The sequence below is a fragment of the Palaemon carinicauda genome, chromosome 22, assembly GCF_036898095.1.
Source record: "Palaemon carinicauda isolate YSFRI2023 chromosome 22, ASM3689809v2, whole genome shotgun sequence".
NCBI lineage: Eukaryota > Metazoa > Arthropoda > Malacostraca > Decapoda > Palaemonidae > Palaemon > Palaemon carinicauda.
Genome location: NC_090746.1, coordinates 24,335,812 through 24,355,811, shown reverse-complemented (window position 1 = coordinate 24,355,811; position 20,000 = coordinate 24,335,812). Strand labels below are relative to the sequence as shown.

Sequence of the window (20,000 nt, the reverse complement as noted above, 5' to 3'; positions counted from 1 at the left end):
TTATCACCTCATATTTTGAAAGCCTTTTGTGTAGTATGGGAGATCGATGTCTGCTCCTTATTTAAATGCATTGCGCCTTCTTAGTTTAGAGAGAGAGAGAGAGAGAGAGAGAGAGAGAGAGAGAGAGAGAGAGAGAGAGAGAGAGAGAGAGAGAGAGAGAGAGAGATACTCAAGTAGACTTTTCATTTAATGAACAAAGTGATATGGCGTTTGAGAGAGAGAGAGAGAGAGAGAGAGAGAGAGAGAGAGAGAGAGAGAGAGAGAGAGAGAGAGAGAGAGAGAGAGAGAGATACTCAAGTAGACTTAATTTAATGAACCAATTGATATGGCGTTTGAGAGAGAGAGAGAGAGAGAGAGAGAGAGAGAGAGAGAGAGAGAGAGAGAGAGAGAGAGAGGGGGGGGTTGTTTGGTTTGAGGTCTATTTGAATAGTGGCTAGGGTCGGGCTTTCTCTTCGTAGGGTACATCAAGGTTTTGCCACTCACTAAAGAGCTTTAAACTCTTAAGGGGGAGATAAAGGGATTATCATACTTGAGCTTGAAAGGAAGGTAAGTGGTGAAAGGACTAAAAATATTGAAAGTCATAGGAAGAAAAACATTTTGGTAAAGAACGCAAGATTTTTTATATGTGAATACAAAAAAGAAATGGATAATTTTTTGATATGGTATTTCAAATGGTCTACTATAATTAATGATAATTTTTATGATTATTATTGTTATTATCATCTGTATTGTCATAATCATTATTATTATTTTACTATTTTTAGTATTATCATTGACTTTACAAATATATAGAAAATCGAAAATGGTGAAACTATTCAGTCAGACATGAACAGTAGACCTCAGCCATTCCCTACCTATCACCTCATCTTCATTTTTTCTTGTTTCCTTGAGGCCACGACTCAGAAATCACATATACAGAAATGTAAGAAACACCTATATATCTAAAAGAGGTATGTACAGAAACGCAATATGAAAATCCCATATAAAAATGAAAGAGCTGCAATATCCTAAAAGCCATATCCAGAAATGCTATATAAAAATTTGTCCAAATGAAAATTAATGTTAGTCAAAATATCAGGAATAGAATTCCATTTCCTTTGGAAAAAAAAAGAAAACCATAATGATAATTATTAGAAAATGCTAATGTGTTGTAAGAGCACTATCCTTGCATTCATGAAAGTAAATCAAATTAATGAGAACTAAGTACAAAAAAATCTTTCTCGCATTATCCTTCCATCGTCGGAGGATTTAGGAGCTACCTTGTAAAGTTTGTCAAAGGCCTCATCTCCGGAAGGAAATAATATGCTTCGTTTTCCCCTGAATATCTGTGTTGAAATATCAATTGTAACTGATAACCGAATCTTTTGAAGTAGACTTCAAGAAAATGTATTTGTAACTAACATCTCTTCAAAAATAAAAATATCAGTGTTGCAATAAATAGTTACTTAAAAATCTCAATTGCAGTATTGGATTTGCATTCAAGTCATCATGTGGCTTATTGAGAAAGTCTAATAGGATTTTCGGTGATCAGTCTTTCTTTGGAAAATGTTTAAATTCTTTCCTTCTGCCGTGTTCCGAGTATTGTTCTCCTGTCTGGTGTTCAGGTACTGACTCCCATCTTAATTTGGTCTATTAAATTCTTTATTCTTTATCTGAGCATTAATCTCTGGCACCGTCCTTCAGTTTACTTATCTACGCATGTTGCATAAGATTTTTCATAATAATGACCATCCTTTGCATTCAGATCATCCCGGACAGTACCAACCTGTACGGAAGAATAAGTATGTAGTTAATTCTAACAATTATGCTTTCTCCCTAAAAAGGCCCATTACTGCACAGTATTCTAGAAGTTTTATTCCAGCTGTGATGAGACTGTGGAATGATCCTCTTAATTTGGCGGTTAAATCGGTGGAAATTCATAAGATCTAACTTTTATATTATTATTATTATTATTATTATTATTATTATTATTATTAGCTATGTATAACCCTACTTGGAAAAGCAAGATGCTATAAGCCCAAGGGCTCCAAGAGGGAAAAATAGCCCAGTGAGGAAAGGAAACAAGGAAATAAATAAAATGTAAGAGAAGTAATGAACAATTAAAATAAAATGTTTTAAGAACAGTAACAACATTGAAAGAAATCCTTCATATATAAACTATTAAAACGACAAAAAATAAGAGGAAAAGAAATAAGTCAGAATAGTGTGCTCGAGTGTACCCTCAAGTAGGAGTACTCTACCCCAAGCCAGTAAGACCGTGGTACAGAGTTTATGGAGCTACCTAAGGCTAGAGAAAAGTGATTTGATTTTGGAGTGTCCTTCTCCTAGAAGACCTGCTTACTATAGCTAAAGAATCTCTTCTACCCTTACCAAGTTTTCCCTCTTTCAAAGTAAATTAAAGTAAATTACATTTACATTCGCTTACGGGCTGCCAACGCAAGAGCCCGTGTCTTGCACAAGGCAAGGTAATCTCAACACTTACACATTCTTATCAGGAGGAAGGTAACCTCTACAGCGTAATAGTTAACAACTTGAGTGAAGAATTGTTGAGCAATCTCAATATTGTCAGGTATATGAGGACAGACGAGAATGTGGGAAGAATAAGCCAGACAGTTTATGTATGTGTAGGCAACGGAAAATGAGCCGTCACCAGAGAGAGGGATCCAATGAAGTACCGTCTAGCCAGTCAAAGAACCCAATAACTCTCTAGCTGTAGTATCTCATCCGGTGGCTGGTGCCTTGTCCAACCTACCACCTAAATTCTTGACATAACTCTTGTGTTATAGTTCTTATATGACTAATTTATTTTAATGTCGTTACTGGTCTTAATATATTTTATATTTTTCCTCGATTACTTCTACTGTATAGTTTTTTCTATTCCTTGTTAGATCCCTAGGGCTTGTAGCATTTTGGGTTGTAGCTTGGTTAGTAATATTGATAAAAATAATATTTAAGAGATTAAATTCAACCTGAATAGGTGTTAAAAGATCACTTCAGTATGAAGAATCATTCAAAAGGGCAACTATGATATATTTCATTTAGTATGTTTCACAATAATAAAGCTTTGAAGGCAGTAGCGTTTTTGAAAACTAACAGTTTGAATAAATTGACAGAGTGTATTCCACTGTGACTGTAGGAACTCAATGATATCTTAGTGTTTTAGTTTCTATGGATTAATATCAAACGTTTTCCGTTTTAGAGGCCTGGTCTAGGGGATTAGCACCTGCTTAAAAGCATTACTTTGAGTACAATGTTTACAGAAAACAATCTCTTGCTTTTAGAAGAAAATGTTGAACAAATATCTTGTACTACTGTATTGATTGCCCATCCAATATCATCATTGATTATATTTAAATTATTTCATTTAATAACAATAAGAAAATAAGAGAGAAATCCAACTTTGAAAAAGAAGCAAAGAATCAAAGGTAAAGGTCGTTCTTTGCTGACGTCCTGACAACCCATCAAAATCAGAAGCTAAAAATAAAGGTGCTAGAAATGAGTAGCTTCATTTTTCTCAAATGGAGAGTGGCGCCAAACAAAAGACGCCTTGACTGAGGCTGCCATTCTTTTGTGCCTCCACTTCCATTGTACAAGCAGTTGTAGGTTCCTATTTCCCAACCTGCAGTGTTATCGAAGAATTCTCTCTCTCTCTCTCTCTCTCTCTCTCTCTCTCTCTCTCTCTCTCTCTCTCTCTCTCTCTCTCTCTCTCTCTCTCTCCTATGGAAACAAATAATAGACCCAAGAGACTCTACCCGGACCTACATACTTTTAGGGAAGACCAAGAACAAGAAAAAAAGAAAAAAGAAGATATAGTCTGCAATTCACTGAAAAGAGGGAATTGCAGATTTGGCGAAAGCTGCTACTACAAGCATCCAAAGATATGCCATAATTATGAAATATATGGTAAATATGCGTATTTAGATGGATATGCAGACGAATGCAGAGATCTCCATCCAAAAATATGCAAAAACCTGAAAGAAGTAAAAGGATGCAAATTCAACAAAAAATGTCGATATATGCATCCTGCAACCATGAATGAAAGTTAGAAAACTCAGCAAACAGAAAAGAAAAATGAAAGCAAATATTAAATAAAAAAGAAACAAAAAAACAAGCAGAGTATATACCACGCTATGCACAAAAGGCCCCAAGATATGATGCCTTTCAAGCCAAATATGCACAACTAGAGCCCAACTACAAAGAATGCATCTATAATTCCAGGGGTTGGTGCAGATATGGGGATTATTGCAGGTATACACACAAAAATAGATATGAAGGCGAAAGAGCAAATATAATAGAAAAGTTGGATTTTTTAATGGCAGAATTCCTGAAATTGAAGAAAAGAACATCATATCAGAAAAGGAAGGAAGCATGGGAAAATCCATTTTACCAATATTAAATAATGGGGATGAAACGCAAACCATAATAGTGATGAATGCACAGGGTTTAGTCACGAGTAACTCTAAAAGGAAAATGGAGTTCTTAGAAGAACTAACCCTAATTGAAAAAAAAAAGATATATTAAATATAAGTGGAACATGGTATTCCCAAGAGACTGGCAGTGATGACCAGATGAAGGGTTTCCAAACATATAGATCAGGCAGAACAAATAGGAATCAAGGGGGAACCACAATATATGGAGGAGACATAAATCAAGAAAAAGTCTGTGAAAAATACAGCAACACAGAATGTGAATTGATTGCAGTAGAATTTGAATTTGAAAAATTAGTGGATATTGTAGTTTACAGACCCCCAAATACTGAGGAGTTTGACATAGTAATAAAAAAAAATAGATGATATATGTAGAAACCATAAAGACTGGAATATACTCCTATGCGGAGATTTTAACTTTCCTTACGTGGATTGGAAAGAACGGATAGAAGAAAGTGGTTGTATATATACATATAAAAAATAGAGAAGAAAAATGGGTTCGTAAGTGATAATATACAGATAAATACGGACATACTGTACAAAATACTGGAGAAAATTGTTGAAAAATATGTACCGAAAAAAAAAACAATAAACAACAGATGCATACCAAGAAACAGAAGGATCTTATTTCAGAAAATTAGAAAGTGGAAGAAAAATCTTGCAAAAGAAAAAAATGTATGGAAAATGATGGAAATAAAAATAAAGATAGAAAATGCAGAACAAAAGATTATACAATCGAAAGAAAATGAAAAAAAGGGACTTAGAAGAAAGGACACTTCAAAATATATATATAAAAAAAAAAGTACCTTACTCCTATGCAAAAAAGATCAATAAAGGGAAATTAGAAATAGGCCCTCTAAGAATTGAAGGACTTTTAACGAATAAAAAAAAAAAAGGAAATATCCAATATATTAGCAGAAAAGTATGAGAGTGAGTTCATGCCAAGAATTGCGAATGAGAATAATGAAACAGAAATGAGAGAAGAAAATGTTGAATATCTAACGGATATAGATATTAATGAAGCAGATATTGTCAAGGCTATAAACGAAATTAAAAATGGATCAGCAGCCGGACCAGATGGAGTTCCAGCGATTTTGTTAAAATAAACTGCACACACTATCGCGAAGCCACTTGCAATACTGCTAAGACAACGTGTAGATATGAGCGAGATATATGTTAAACATAAATTAGCTTATATAACCCCTATTTTCGAAAGTGGGTCAAGACTAGAGGCAAGCAATTATAGACCTGTTAGTCTAACATCACATATTATGAAAGTGTATGAGAGGGTAATAGAAAAGAAAATAATGAGTCATTTGGTTAAAAATAATATGTTTTATATAGGTCAACAAGGTTTTGTGCCGGGAAAAAGTACACAAACCCAACTGATAGCACACTATGAAAACATATACAAAAATATGATAAATGAAAAAGACACAGATGTGATCTATCTAGATTTTGCAAAAGCCTTTGACAAGGTAGACCATAATATATTAGAGAAAAAAAAGAGAGAGCATAATATTGTGGGAAAGATAGGAAAATGGGTAAAATAATTCCTGCAAAACAGAAAACAGATAGTGGTTGCATATGACGAGAAATCAGATGAAGATCAGGTAATATCTGGCGTGCCACAGGGTACGGTATTAGCTGCACTGCTGTTTGTCATTATGATCTCAGACATAGACTATGATGTTGAAAAAACTCTGTAGTGAGAAGTTTCGCCGATGACACAAGAATAAGTAGAGAAATTACTTGTGATGAAGATAGGAACTCACTACAAAGAGATCTAAACAAAATATATGAATGGACGGAGATAAATAGGATGGTATTTAACTCCGATAAATTTGAATTAATAAATTATGGAAACAGAGAAGGAATGTTATATGCATACAAGGGACCTAATAACGAGATAATCACAAACAAGGAAGCAATTAAAGACCTTGGTGTAATGTTAAATAGGAATATGTTATGCAACGACCAATTAGCAACACTGTTGGTTAAATGTAAAGCAAAAATGGGAATGTTATTCAGACACTTTAAAACAAGAAAAGCTGAACTCATGATTATGCTTTACAAAGCTTATGTACGTAGTACACTCGAGAACTGTAATGTGATGTGGTACCCACACTACCAAAAGGATATTGCACAAATGCAGAGTGTACAAAGGTCCTATACTGCTAGAATAGAAGAGGTCAAGGACCTTGACTACTGGGAAAGACTAATTTTTTAAAACTATACAGTCTAGAAAGGAGAAGAGAACGCTACATGATAATACAAGCATGGAAGCAAATAGAAGGAATTACTGAAAACATCATGGAGCTAAGAATATCAGAAAGAGCAAGCCGAGGTAGATTAATAGTTCCAAAAACTATACCAGGAAAACTAAGGAAGGCGCACAGGACATTAATCCACTACGCACCAGCATCGATAAGGCAGCGACTATTTAATGCGCTGCCAGCTCATCTAAAAAACATATCAGGAGTGAGCGTAGATGTGTTCAAGAATAAGCTCGATAAATACCTAAGATGCATCCCAGACCATCCAAGACTGGAAGATGCAAAATACACCGGGAGATGCATTAGCAACTCTCTGATGGATATATGAGGTGCCTCACACTGAGCGACCTGGGGGAACCCAAACATAGAATAAGGCAATAAGGCTCTCTCACTCTCTCTCTCTCTCTCTCTTGTTATTATTATTATTATTATTATTATTATTATTATTAGCTAAGCAGCTACCCTATTTGGAAAAGCAGGATGCTATAAGCCGAAGGGCTCCAACAGGGAAAATAGCCCAGTAAGGCAAGGAAATAAGTAATCTACATGAGGAGAAATGGACAATTAAAATAATATAATTAGGGAACATTTAAACAGATATTTCTTATATAAACTATAAAAAGAGACTTATAACAGCCTTTTCAACATTAAAACATTTGCTGCAAGTTTGAACTCCTGAAGTTCTATAGATTCAATTACCCAATCAGGAAAATCATTCCACAACTTGGTCACAGCCGGAATGAAGTTTCTAGGATACACTGTAGTATTGAGCCTCATAATGGAGAAGACCTGACTGTTAGAATTAACTGCTTACCTTGTATTATGAACAAGATGGTACTGTCCGGGAAGATCTGAATGTAAAGGATGGTCAGAATTATGAAAAATCTTATGCAACATGCAGCAAGTCAATAGATTTATTTAACATAAAATTTTAAAATAAAAAACCCTCTTATCGATATGTCATATATATAATATATATATATGTATATTTATGTATATATATGTATATATATATGTATATATGTATGTATATATATATGTATATATATGTATTTATGTGTATATATATATATTATATATATTATATATATATTTATATATAGATAGATATATATTGTGTATGTGTATATATATATATGTATATATATATATATATTATATATATATATATATGTATATACATATACAGTATATGTATATACATACATATATATATGTACAGTATATATATAATGTACTAATATATATATATATATATATATATATATATATATATATATATACATACATATATATATATATATATATATATATATATATATATATATATATATATATATATATATATATATATATATACATATATATATATATACATACATATATATATATATATATATATATATATATATATATATATCTTTCATTTGTCTCCCACGTGAGAGGGGGTGGGGTGCATGTGTGTGCGCATCTATCTTAATATTTAGCCTCTCTCTCTCTCTCTCTCTCTCTCTCTCTCTCTCTCTCTCTCTCTCTCTCTCTCTCTCTCTCTCCGATTATATTGATAACAATCTGTGCTTATTTGTTAGTATTCTTCAGTCATGGACTAAATAAGGTTTCATATATATATATATATATATATATATATATATATATATATATATATATATAAATCTCGGTTTATCGATACTAAAGAAAAATTGAAAATAGGTAATTGTAATGTTAGAACCATGAATGAGATTGGGGAGTTACAGCAATTGGAGAGTGAATCGATGAAATATAGTTTGGATATATTGTTCCTAAGTGAAGCACGTTGTAAGGGGATTGATAAGGAAACTTTAGACCAAGGCAATATACATATCTACTCAGGAAGATCAGATGGAGTTGGAAGAGAAGGAGTAGGAATGATGATGACACCAAAAGCAGAAAAGGCATTAACCGAGTGGAGAGTTGTATATAGTAGATTGTTGCTAGCAAAGTTCAAATCAAAGGAGTGCAATATGAGCATTATGGTATGCTATGCCCCAATAAATGATTCCCTTGAAGAAAGGAAAGATGAATACTATAAAGAACTGCAGAGGATAATTGGAGAGATCCCTGAGAGAATTATGAAAATTGTGAATGGCGACTTCAATACCAAAGTTGGGAAAAATAATCAAGGGATAGAGAATGTGATTCGGTGTCGAGGGTCGTGGTGAAGTTGCAAATGAAAATAGAGCCCATTTCGTGAGTTTCTGTTCAGCAAACAATCTTGTCATTGGAGGTACTCTTTTTCAACATAAGAACTCCCACAAGTTTACATGGACTTCACCATGTGGCAATTACAAAAATCAGGTAGATCACATTGCCATTAATAAAGAGAAGGACTAAGAAATGTAAGAAGCTATAGAAGTGCAGATATTGCTAGTGATCACCAGCTCCTCATTGCCACACCGAAATTAAAATTGAAAGCACCGAACAGAAAGATAGATGGAATAACAAGGTTTGATACAACTAAGCTTTAAGAGGAAGAACGCAGAGAAACCTTTGCAATTGAGTGTAGGAATCGATTTGCAGTCTTAAGTCTTAAGAGACTTTAAGAGACGAAGAAAAGACAATTAATGAAGAATGGTGTTATATTAAGAACATATATCAGTCAGTCAGTAGTGAAATCTTGGGACACACAGTTACAAGGAGAAAGTCATGGATATCAAATGATACTTGGGATACTATAAAAAGAAGACAACGACAGAAATTGGTTATTGAAAGTTTTCGAGGAAGTAATGGAAATTACAAGGTAGAGCTTGCTAAGTATTCCAATATTGATAGTGAGGTCAAAAGAAAAGCCAGGAATGACTGATGATAATATTTAGACAGTAAGGTAGATAAGGCTGACTATGCTATGAATTCGGGAACTGGCTATGTTGTAAGAACTGTTCATAGAATTATTAATGAAATCTCGACTGGGGTAAAGAAGAAGAATCATATACCCATCAAAAAGAGAGATAATTCTGTTATAGCAACAGAAGATGAAGAAAGACAGCATTGGATGGAACTCTTTAGTGAGGTTATGAATAGGAGATATGAAGGGAATAATTTGATTGATATACCTGAAGCTGAGGAAGACCTTGATGTACCCATGATAGAATTCAGTGTTTGAAGTCGAAGCTATCCTAAAAAACTAAAGAAATGGAAAGACCCTGGATACGATGGAATAACTGCAGAGATGATACTGGTTGAAAATGAAGTAACTCCCAGACTACTTAAAAGATTATTTTGTAGAATGTGGCATGAAGAGGTAAAACCTGTTGAATGGGAGTTGGGAGTATTGGTGAAAATAGCAAAAATTTGAGACCTGACTGATTGCAATAATTACAGAGGTATAACACTCACGTCAGTTATGAAAATATATAGTATGCTTATTCTAAAGAAACGGTCGAGTAAGATTGATGAAAATCTGAGAGATAAATAAGCAGGATTTATAAAAAGTAAGGAGTTGCGCTGACCAAATTTCCTTTTTGAGACATGTACAGCAATGCATAGAATATAGAAATCCTATTTTGAGGGCATTTGTGGACTAAAAAAAAAGCCTTTGATAGTTTGCACCGGCTAATTTTGTGGAGAGTCCTGCGTTATTGTGGAATACCTCATAAATATGTAAATTTTATTGTGTTCATGAGCATAGCAAGTACAAAGTTAATGTTAATGGAGTCTTATTAAATGAATTTCCAGTGAACAGCGCAATCTTCAAAGGGAATGTGTTATCAACTATGTTGTTTATCCTCCTCGTGGGTTTTGTAATACGTAGAACAGTCAGAGATGGTGGAGAATGATTGGAATGGATTGTTGGTAGGTAGAAATTGGCAGACCTAGAGTATGCTGATGATGCTGTCCTTTTTAGCAGAACACCACATGATTTACAATGCTTGCTTACCAGAATGCATGGAATATCACAGGAGGTTGGGCTCAAGATAAATGGCAGAAAGAAGGGATGATGAGAACGGAGTTTGCAATGGAAGAAGAAATATCTTTGGAAGGAGAAAGGATTAATGAGGTAGAATCTTCAAGCATTTAGGAACTATGATCTCCAATACAGGGTCTTTAGATTTAGAGTTTAGTGAAAGATTGAAAAAAACAAATCAGGCAATGGCTAGTTTAAGTAAAATTTTGAAATCAAATCGCCTTAAGTTACAAATAAAAATCAGACTATATATCAATTTAGTGGGATCGGTGTTATTCTATGGACATGAGTCATGGTATGTCATGAAACAATCTCCAATAGATTTAGTAGATTTGAGAACAAAGTCCTCAGAAGGATATTTGAGAGTTAAATAGGAGGACAGGAGTTAAATAGGAGGACAGGATTAGAAATGAAACTGTATGAGAGATTACTCGAGTGCCATATGTGGATGAGATGATGATGAGGGGTAGATGGAGATGGTTTGGGTATGCTCTTCGCACTCCCCAAGAGAGATTAGTTCACCAAACGTTCAGCTGAGCTCCACAAGGCACTAGAAAAGTTGGATGCCCCTGACCTACATGTCTGAGGACTATGAAGCACGAGTAGGAGATGATGAATGGAGAAGTATTGAATTAAAAGCTCAAGACGGAGACGACTAGTAGTAGTATTCCTAGTAGTACTGTAGTAGTTGTGGTGCTGCTTCTTCGGACAACTGTGGTCCCATGTGCATTGAACGGTAAAAGGAAACTGAAAGCATAGTGTGATTTGTTTAAAAGGAACTGTCTCGGTTTATTCTTTTTCTTTTGAGATTTTGCCGCTACACTAATGACATTCTGAAACAACCCCTTCACTCAGAAGATAAAATACCTTCCTTTGAAATCACACCGTAGAGAAATAAGCTTCTTATATGCAACATCGAAAATTTAATTAAATGTATTTATCAGTCATGTCTTTTATACAGGGGAATGTTTCATCCTATATATGCTGAAATATTGCATCAAAATTCTTTAATGACGTAATTTCAGGCAGTATTCACAAGTTAATGGAAACCTCTTTAAGCTCAATATTTTTGTCCAATCAACCTCTGCGAAAGGTCAGGCCGTTAAATCGAACTCACTCTCTCTCTCTCTCTCTCTCTCTCTCTCTCTCTCTCTCTCTCTCTCTCTCTCTCGTTTGAGATATGCTTCTTGGTTTTCCTTGGTAGTTCAACTTTGAACCAGCATGGAGCCACTCAATCCAACCAAGAAAAGAAAAGTAGAAATTAGATGTGAAATGTTATTTGTCAAACCACGAAATCGTAAAAAATAATACAATCATTTTTTCAGTTTCATTGAAGAACATAATCAGTAACAATATGGATGAATATAAACGAAGATAATGAACATTCAGTGCTGGGAGAAAGACTGCAATATCAATCGATAGCCATGCTCTTGAATCAATGGTTATTCTCTCATAAATCTTTTTCCTGAACTTTATAAATTCGGCTTAAAAAGGGGAGAGCAGAGTTAGGAAAAGTCTCAATAGGTTTCTGTAACAGCTTTTTTAAAAAAGAAAATAAATAAAAACGTTCCCAGGGCCTAATTTTACAATTTCTTCTATGTAAAGTGGAAAGGCATCAAGTGCTATTTCATTTGAAATTTTTTAAGAGTTTTCTGTTTAACAGAAACCAGAACGTAAAACATGGAACTACATTAATAGGCCATCTGCATAACGGGCGGTAAAGTGTTAAAAGTGAGAACAAAGTCTGTCGATTTTTCTGGATGTGAACAAATTTCATATAATTCATCATTTGAATTATTAAGTAAAACTTCTGAGGAATAATTAGAAAACATACCACTCTGAATAATGAGTTTAAACACTTATTCATACGTGAACTCTGAAAGACCGATGTCACCGAATGTATTTTAAGTAGAATTGATGGAATAGTTTGAATATCAATTAGGTAAAAAGTTCGTATTTTGTCTACTAGGAGAACAGGGAGTGGTCACATTATATTCATACAATTTCTAACAGCATCTAAAACCTTTAATTACAGGTAATATAGCACATGCACTCTTCATAAAGTCGGTCCGGTGAAATTTCAAGTGTAAATATTCATCCAAAATCCCTGTAGTATGAAATTGATAGCGATAAAGAGAGAGAAAAAAAAATTCTTGGGATCAATAATTTTAAATATAATCGAAGATTGTTAGTTTCCTCAGAGGGATCATTTTGAATATATTCAAAAGCCAAATTTTAGTATATTGTAACTACTAACAAATTTTATCGTCAAGTGCAGTTTGTCACAAATATTAAAAAAGGGGGAAATTGAAACCTTTTAACGATGAGAGGGCTAATGTCTCTTTCAAAAGAAGCCTCACTATTGATTCATCAGAAGCCGAGGACATTAAAAGAAAATATATGTGTGAGACTATGAGAAGATGCAGGCTAGAAACTTAGCTTTGGAAAATGTTGTTTTTAGGATTTTGGACATATCGTACACTCTACTGCTATTTCTGTTAGAAGGGCAGGCAATGTCAATTTTGTGGTAGATACACCAACTGGTAAAAATATTTTTCACTGGAGAGTAGCTGCAATGTATCAGCAAAAGCCAAGCGCCAGTATATCAAAGGGTACCAGTATTGAATCATTGAATCTTGAATTTCACAGAGACTTTACATCATACACATCAGATAACATCGTACCTTTATAAGTTCACCATCTCTCAAAGGAGTCTGTCATTTACAACCTAACAACGTTTTGAAGGACACCTCAACGACTCTTTTTAGAAGTTGGTACTGCATTTAACAAATCCCTGTAAGTGCCATAACTGAGAAGTTAATTGTACAGATGTGATGAAAAAGCAAATTCACAGTTAACTACAATAGGCGTAATTGTTGTACTGTGCCGTTTGTGACTTGTTGGGTATAAACCACACACAAAAAAAAAAAAAAAAAAAAAAAAAAAATTCCATAGTATGTTTTCGGAATTCGGATGTTATTTATCAAGCGAAGTAAAAAACGCTGCCTTGGTCCAATTGGTCTGTTAATTAATTAAGCATACAAAGGCTAAAATATGGAAAATATAAACACATCAAGATCAAAGGGCTCTCTCCCATCAGTCGCCAGCTTTGATTGATACCCTGTAATTGAAGCGTATGTACCTGTTGCATTCCTTAAACTGATATTGCCAGAACTTGTACTTTTGTACCATTGAAGTATTGGTAGATGACGCTCTTTGAATTGAAAAGTGGTCTTTAGATACTAGGGATGTCTGGAAACATCATAGAATTTACATTGGTAAAATGTAATGTAAATAATTGATGTGACAGGGAATGATATTTCGTGCTACATACGGGGATAAATATTTTAGTGATAAACAGGTTGGATTATCATCTAAAAATAATCGCACTTGAATGTTTTATCGTAGCCAGATTATTTTTTTTCCTTTTTTTTTTTTTAGTCTAATACATGGGAAGTTTATAAGTACAATTATGCTATCATTACGTCATTTTTTCATATGACGTCACATTTGAAAGTCAATATTATAAATAGCTGAATGTTCACATTTATATAATAAAAAAATACACTATTTTTGTATGCCACATGAAATTGTTTTCGTTATAATGTGCATCACGGAAATATTGGCACGCCCCCTGATGACGTCACAAAAAATAAATCATATCAGAAGTATCACTGATTTTAATATTCCCTGCACTAGGGGAAAAAATAGTGACCCACTCTATATATACTGTATACTTGATGTAATATGAGAGAAAGTGATACTACCATACGTAACTGATATGCGTTCTATTGAACTCTCTCGCCAATATTTTTTCCGGAGTGTTTTCCATTAACGTGAAGCGCTGTGTTCCTTTTACCTTGCTGAATAATATCAGCTGCTTAGTTTTTTTAGCCCAAAATAAATTTTGTTTTTGGGTTGAACGTTGATTAGGTACATTAGTAAAATACTTTTCATATGTTGTTCACAGGTTCATTATGGCTGTTTGGCGCCTTCAGAGCATATACTATTTGGCTGTAGTTCACATAGCGCTTTTCTTTTAAAGAGCTCAGCTAAAATTTGAAGCTGTTGAGAAGTATAGGTTCTTGATTGTAAAGAGAATTAATGGCTACCATGAGCATTGCTACCAGTGGCACAAGGAACTACTGTTATCAAAATGGGTTCTAATATCCTCCAACTTTCTTGAGCAATACTACATTCTTTTCTGGTCGTCTGTCTCAAAAGACTTACGACCTTGTAAAAAATTTTCCAATTACGTATTTTTCAGCGATCATCAATGAAACAATGAATCTGCATAGTTCTATGCCATAGATGTCTAGAGCATACCCGCGTATTCTCTTTGCTATTTTCCCAAAATGTTAACGCTAACAAATTTGGTTAGGGTTTTCAGTTGTTTTCTTTATATCATTCGAAAAAATATCCTTTTTCATTACGCTGGAAATCTGTAGGTACCTTGAACACTCGGCATCTGTCTATCATGTAAGTCGGACCTTGAATCTCGTTATTTCATTTTCAGAATTTACTTCCCTCTCTCTTCCATTTTCTATACATTATCTTCACGGATTTAATCTTTAACCTTTAACGCAAAGCAAATACCCATACTCCACTCCCACACAAAATACTTGTTTTAGCATTGCCAATAATGTTTTTAATGCATTCCCCTACCATTTCCCTCTCCCCTCGAGATTAGCTGTGGTGTTTAAAATTCCACTTGATTTGAACTTTTTACACATTACTGACATTAATTGATTTGAGAATATTCGAGAATAATCACTAATTCGATATTTGAAACTAATATTCCCATCATCACTATGCTGTAATTATTCACTGTATTTCGTTTCAAATGTTTTCGTATTATGACTCTATGAAGGAAGATTGCATTATTGTTAAAAGGAGATTTATCCGCTCAATTAGTCAAGTTCGACTTTTACTGAGCTGACCACAATGAAGATAGCAACTATACATAATTGTAATTTATGTTCATATTTGTTAAGTCTTCAAAATATAAGCTATGAATGCAAATATAAGATATTGGAATCTTTTCGAGGGGAGGATCACAATCATTTATTTTACCACAGTGTTGTCTAAGAGCCAAATATTTATATTAAATCTAGTAGGATGATCAGCATCCTCATTTCGGACTCTGAGAATCATGGTAGTACGAGTAGGCTTCTTCCTTTTATTGTTTATAACTTCTTTCATTGAATAAAGACACAATTTGGTACCCTTTGGTTAATTGCAATTACCTTGTAATTCTGAAATACAAAAATGATATACTTTTCATCCAAATTTGAGGTTATTTTGATCCTCCAGAGCCAACAAGTTTTTTTTTTTTTTTGAGGGGGCGAGGGGTGTTCCATCCTTCAAGTTAAGAGTCTTCCTCCGGACTTTCTCAAGATAAAGCAAATATGTTTACAATGTGTGAATCTGCGTTAAATCTTTGTCTTTTCTTAATCTTAAACCCTTTCTTCGACATTCCCGTCATTCAAGATAAGGGAAATAAACACGATAAATGTAATATTTTTTTCGGTAGAATCATTCGCTTTTTTTTTGTAGGTAATTTTGCTAACATTTCAATTTATTCTTGTTAATTCATTTCATTTTGATGTTGGCATTCTTGTATGGAGAGAGAGAAAATTTCTAAGTCATTGTACGTGAATCAAGTTAGGGTGACGTGAATACATCACCCTAACTTGCTTTATACAGTGCATCGTAATTCTTCCTATCGTAGAATAGGTCTACACACATATATATATATATATATATATATATATATATATATATATATATATATATATATATATATAAATAATATAATATATATATATATTCTTTTATATTTGTCTTGTTTGTGTATAATGGTTATTTCTCTAAACACCAGTGACATACTTTTCATTGCAAAACCACATATATTCTTTAATTTTGATCTTTAGAAATATTTATAGTTATATATATATATATATATATATATATATATATATATATATATATAGATATATATACTGTATATATATATATAGATATGTATATATATATGCATGTATTTATACTGTGTATATATATATATATATATATATATATATATATATATATATATGCCTGTATTTATACTGTATATATATATATATATATATATATATATATATATATATATATATATACCGTATAAATACAGGCATATATATACAGTATAAATACAGGCATATATATATATATATATATATATACAGTATAAATATTTGCATATATAAATATATATATATATATATATATATATATAAATATATGTATGTATATATATATATTATATATATATATATATATATATATATATATATATATATATAAAATGTGTGTGTGTAAGGGTGGTTGTATTTGTTTGGAGGAAGGTTTGCGTTTGCAGACTCTATAGTGTTGGCTAGGAACAGTGAAGAGAAACTACAGAATCTAGTGAGACAATTGGAAAGTGTTTACAGGAAGAGAATGTTAAGGGTAAATATGGGCTACAGTAAACTGATTCTAGTAAATAGAAACGAGCCAGATAGATTAATGAATATTTAGGATGGGTGTTGGAAGAATGGAAAAGATTGATTCTCGTAAGCATTTCTTTGGATCAAATATATATGTTAAACAAAAAAAAACATGTAGCCGGGTGTGTACAAATGATTAAGAGACTTGTGGGGTTCGAGTATGCTCAGATTCTAATATATGAAGAGCATTTTGAGTCAACTCTATCCTTTTTAGAAACATCTATGGATGTTGATTGTAAAAGAAAGTAAAACTGATGAAGCGGTTAGGTTAAATGAGTTATATGAAAAAAAAACGGTTATATTATTTTCATGAAGAACCGATAAAGTGAGAGAAAGAAAGACTCAAGAGATGTGGAAAAATATCAGCATCAGTAAATGAATATATCAAGGGATGTTGAGATGGTTCGGACATATGAAAAAAATGGACTGCTATAGATTAGTGATAAAGGTGTGTAATTGTAAGGAGGTAGGAGAAGAGAAAGGCCTCGATGTAGATAGGAGGGGACCTTGACATATAGGAAACATATGACTTCCTGCAAGATTAGGTTGAATTGGAAATGCGTTTGAGGTTATGTGATGCGCTAATAATGCTGATGAACATGCTGTGTAGAAAACTTAAATAGCTAGTTATGTTGATTACATACACATATACATACATACATATATATATATATATATATATATATATATATATATATATATCAATGCCTGTGCTAATACGGCTAACCGTTTAAGATAATGTGGTCATTGCATATCTATATTTGTATGTATATATCTATATTTATATCTATATATATATATATATATATATATATATATATATATATATATATATATATACACACACATATATATATATATATATATATATATATATACACACACATATATATATATATATATATATATATATACACACACACATATATATATATATATATATATATATATATATATATATACACACACATATATAATATGTATGTATGTATTGATGTATGTATGTCTGTATGTATACCCTGAAATGTAGTATGCGCATGACTTCATACAAGATCGGACTGAATTGGTCGATTTGTTTGGTGTTGTTTGACGCACTACTGATGAGCGATCTTTGTAGAAGTATGAAATGACTAATCTTGTGTAACTTATGTTTCTTATTTACAGCTATCTATCACTCTATCTATCTATACACACACAATACTAATTAGATGTATATAAAAATAATAAAAACTCATTACAGCGTATTCAGTATCCTCTTGTAACAAACCAATAATCAAAAATTTAATTAAACAAGAATAGTAATATATTTCTTCAAAGGCTCCAATGATCATCTAATTAAAATTCTCATTATTACATAAAAATGTAATTTGAAGTCCCTCAATACCACCCAAAAATTTCAAAATTCCGGTTAAATTATATAAAAAAAAATATTATGAATCTTGATTTATCTAATAAAAGTCAGGAAGGTCAGTGAACCTGCGAAATGTTCCTTTATTCACAAAGAGCCAATTAGATCATAAATGCCCTCGATGGTCGGGATGAAGTTACCCTCCGTCAACTTTTGACTGCAAGGGAGCAAGAGACTGACCTAATTGCCATGGAAATTCCAGGCTGAACTGGAAGTGTAATTTCCATTTATTTTTTACGCTCCTCTGGATCATATAGATGCTAATTTTTCACTTTTTGTCTTTCTTTATTGATTTCCATTCCACCCTAAATAAATCGCAATTTAGAACAGGTCAAATATTGTCTACTTAATCAACTGTTGAAAATATATTTATGATTTCATTTACAATAATAATGGATGCTGGGGAACTTTATGTGATTTCGTAAACTAATTTTAATAGATAGAGAATATGTATACTTCTTAATCTAATCTTTATTATCTTTTGGTGATAACCTTTCACTTATGAAAAATGTGGATTGAGGGACAGTCCATGTAATTTTTTTAGCATTTATGATCAGAGAAGTAATTTTAATAAGATAAGAGATATATTATACAGGAGAAGATTTTCTAGTAAATCTGCATTACAACAATAGTTAATTCACCGAAAAAGAGTATTACCAGCAAATACTAGCAAACTACTATCTATCTAACCTTGGGTTATTCCTCCCCCCCCCACCCTGTTCTCTGACATCCTTTAACTGTTATTTGTGGCAAAAAGTAGACAAAAGTGATATGCACACGCACATTCAACCCTTCCCACCCCCTCCCCTTTCCTAACTACAGCCCGCTTGTTTGGCAACTAGTGGAAGGTTGTTTTCCGATTGCTGTCGTTCAGCGTTACTGGAGTTTTATATATATATATATATATATATATATATATATATATATATATATTTATATATATATATATATATATATATATATATATATATATATCCAGACACTTGCTCTTTATTATATGAGAGAGATGAATGAGATTTTGAGAATTTTTCTTATCTATTTTGAAACCATTGATTAACGACAATTAATCAAAATCATTAAATGGCGTATTTTATATTGTAAATATAAATGTCCTCACAAGAACCTAATTTCATTATAGAATATACTAAAAGTGTTTATTGTACTGTGCATCCTTCTTGTAAATCGCAATTGTTGGTAATGAGAGCACAAAATGTCCTGATTTAAGATCGTATTTATTTTGATTTATTGAGTTTCACGGTATGAAAGAATCGAAATTGCTTCAGTATATCGCATTTAGACATTTATGTATTCTTATTCTAGTTTAACATCATGAATCACTATCTAAAATTCACAGTATTCCTAAATAAAACTAAATATATCTACAGAATCAATTTTACCCTTTAATATCCCTAAACGGAA

At 32.6% G+C, this 20,000-nt stretch overlaps 2 protein-coding genes across 2 annotated transcripts in view; one reads left to right on the top strand and one right to left on the bottom strand.

Moving 5' to 3' along the window:
- LOC137616377 (diuretic hormone receptor-like) overlaps positions 1 to 20,000 on the bottom strand; it is a 308,182-nt gene that overhangs the window by 174,283 nt on the left and 113,899 nt on the right. The gene's annotated exons all lie outside the window — the stretch shown is intronic.
- LOC137615827 (craniofacial development protein 2-like) lies at positions 8,434 to 8,901 on the top strand. The gene has a single exon (XM_068345518.1). The coding sequence runs from the start codon at positions 8,434 to 8,436 to the stop codon at positions 8,899 to 8,901; it is 468 nt and encodes a 155-aa protein (XP_068201619.1).

Coding starts and splice junctions, on each gene's coding strand:
- LOC137615827 (XM_068345518.1), top strand. CDS start 8,434: ATGAATGAGATTGGGGAGTTACAGCAATTGGAGAGTGAATCGATGAAA.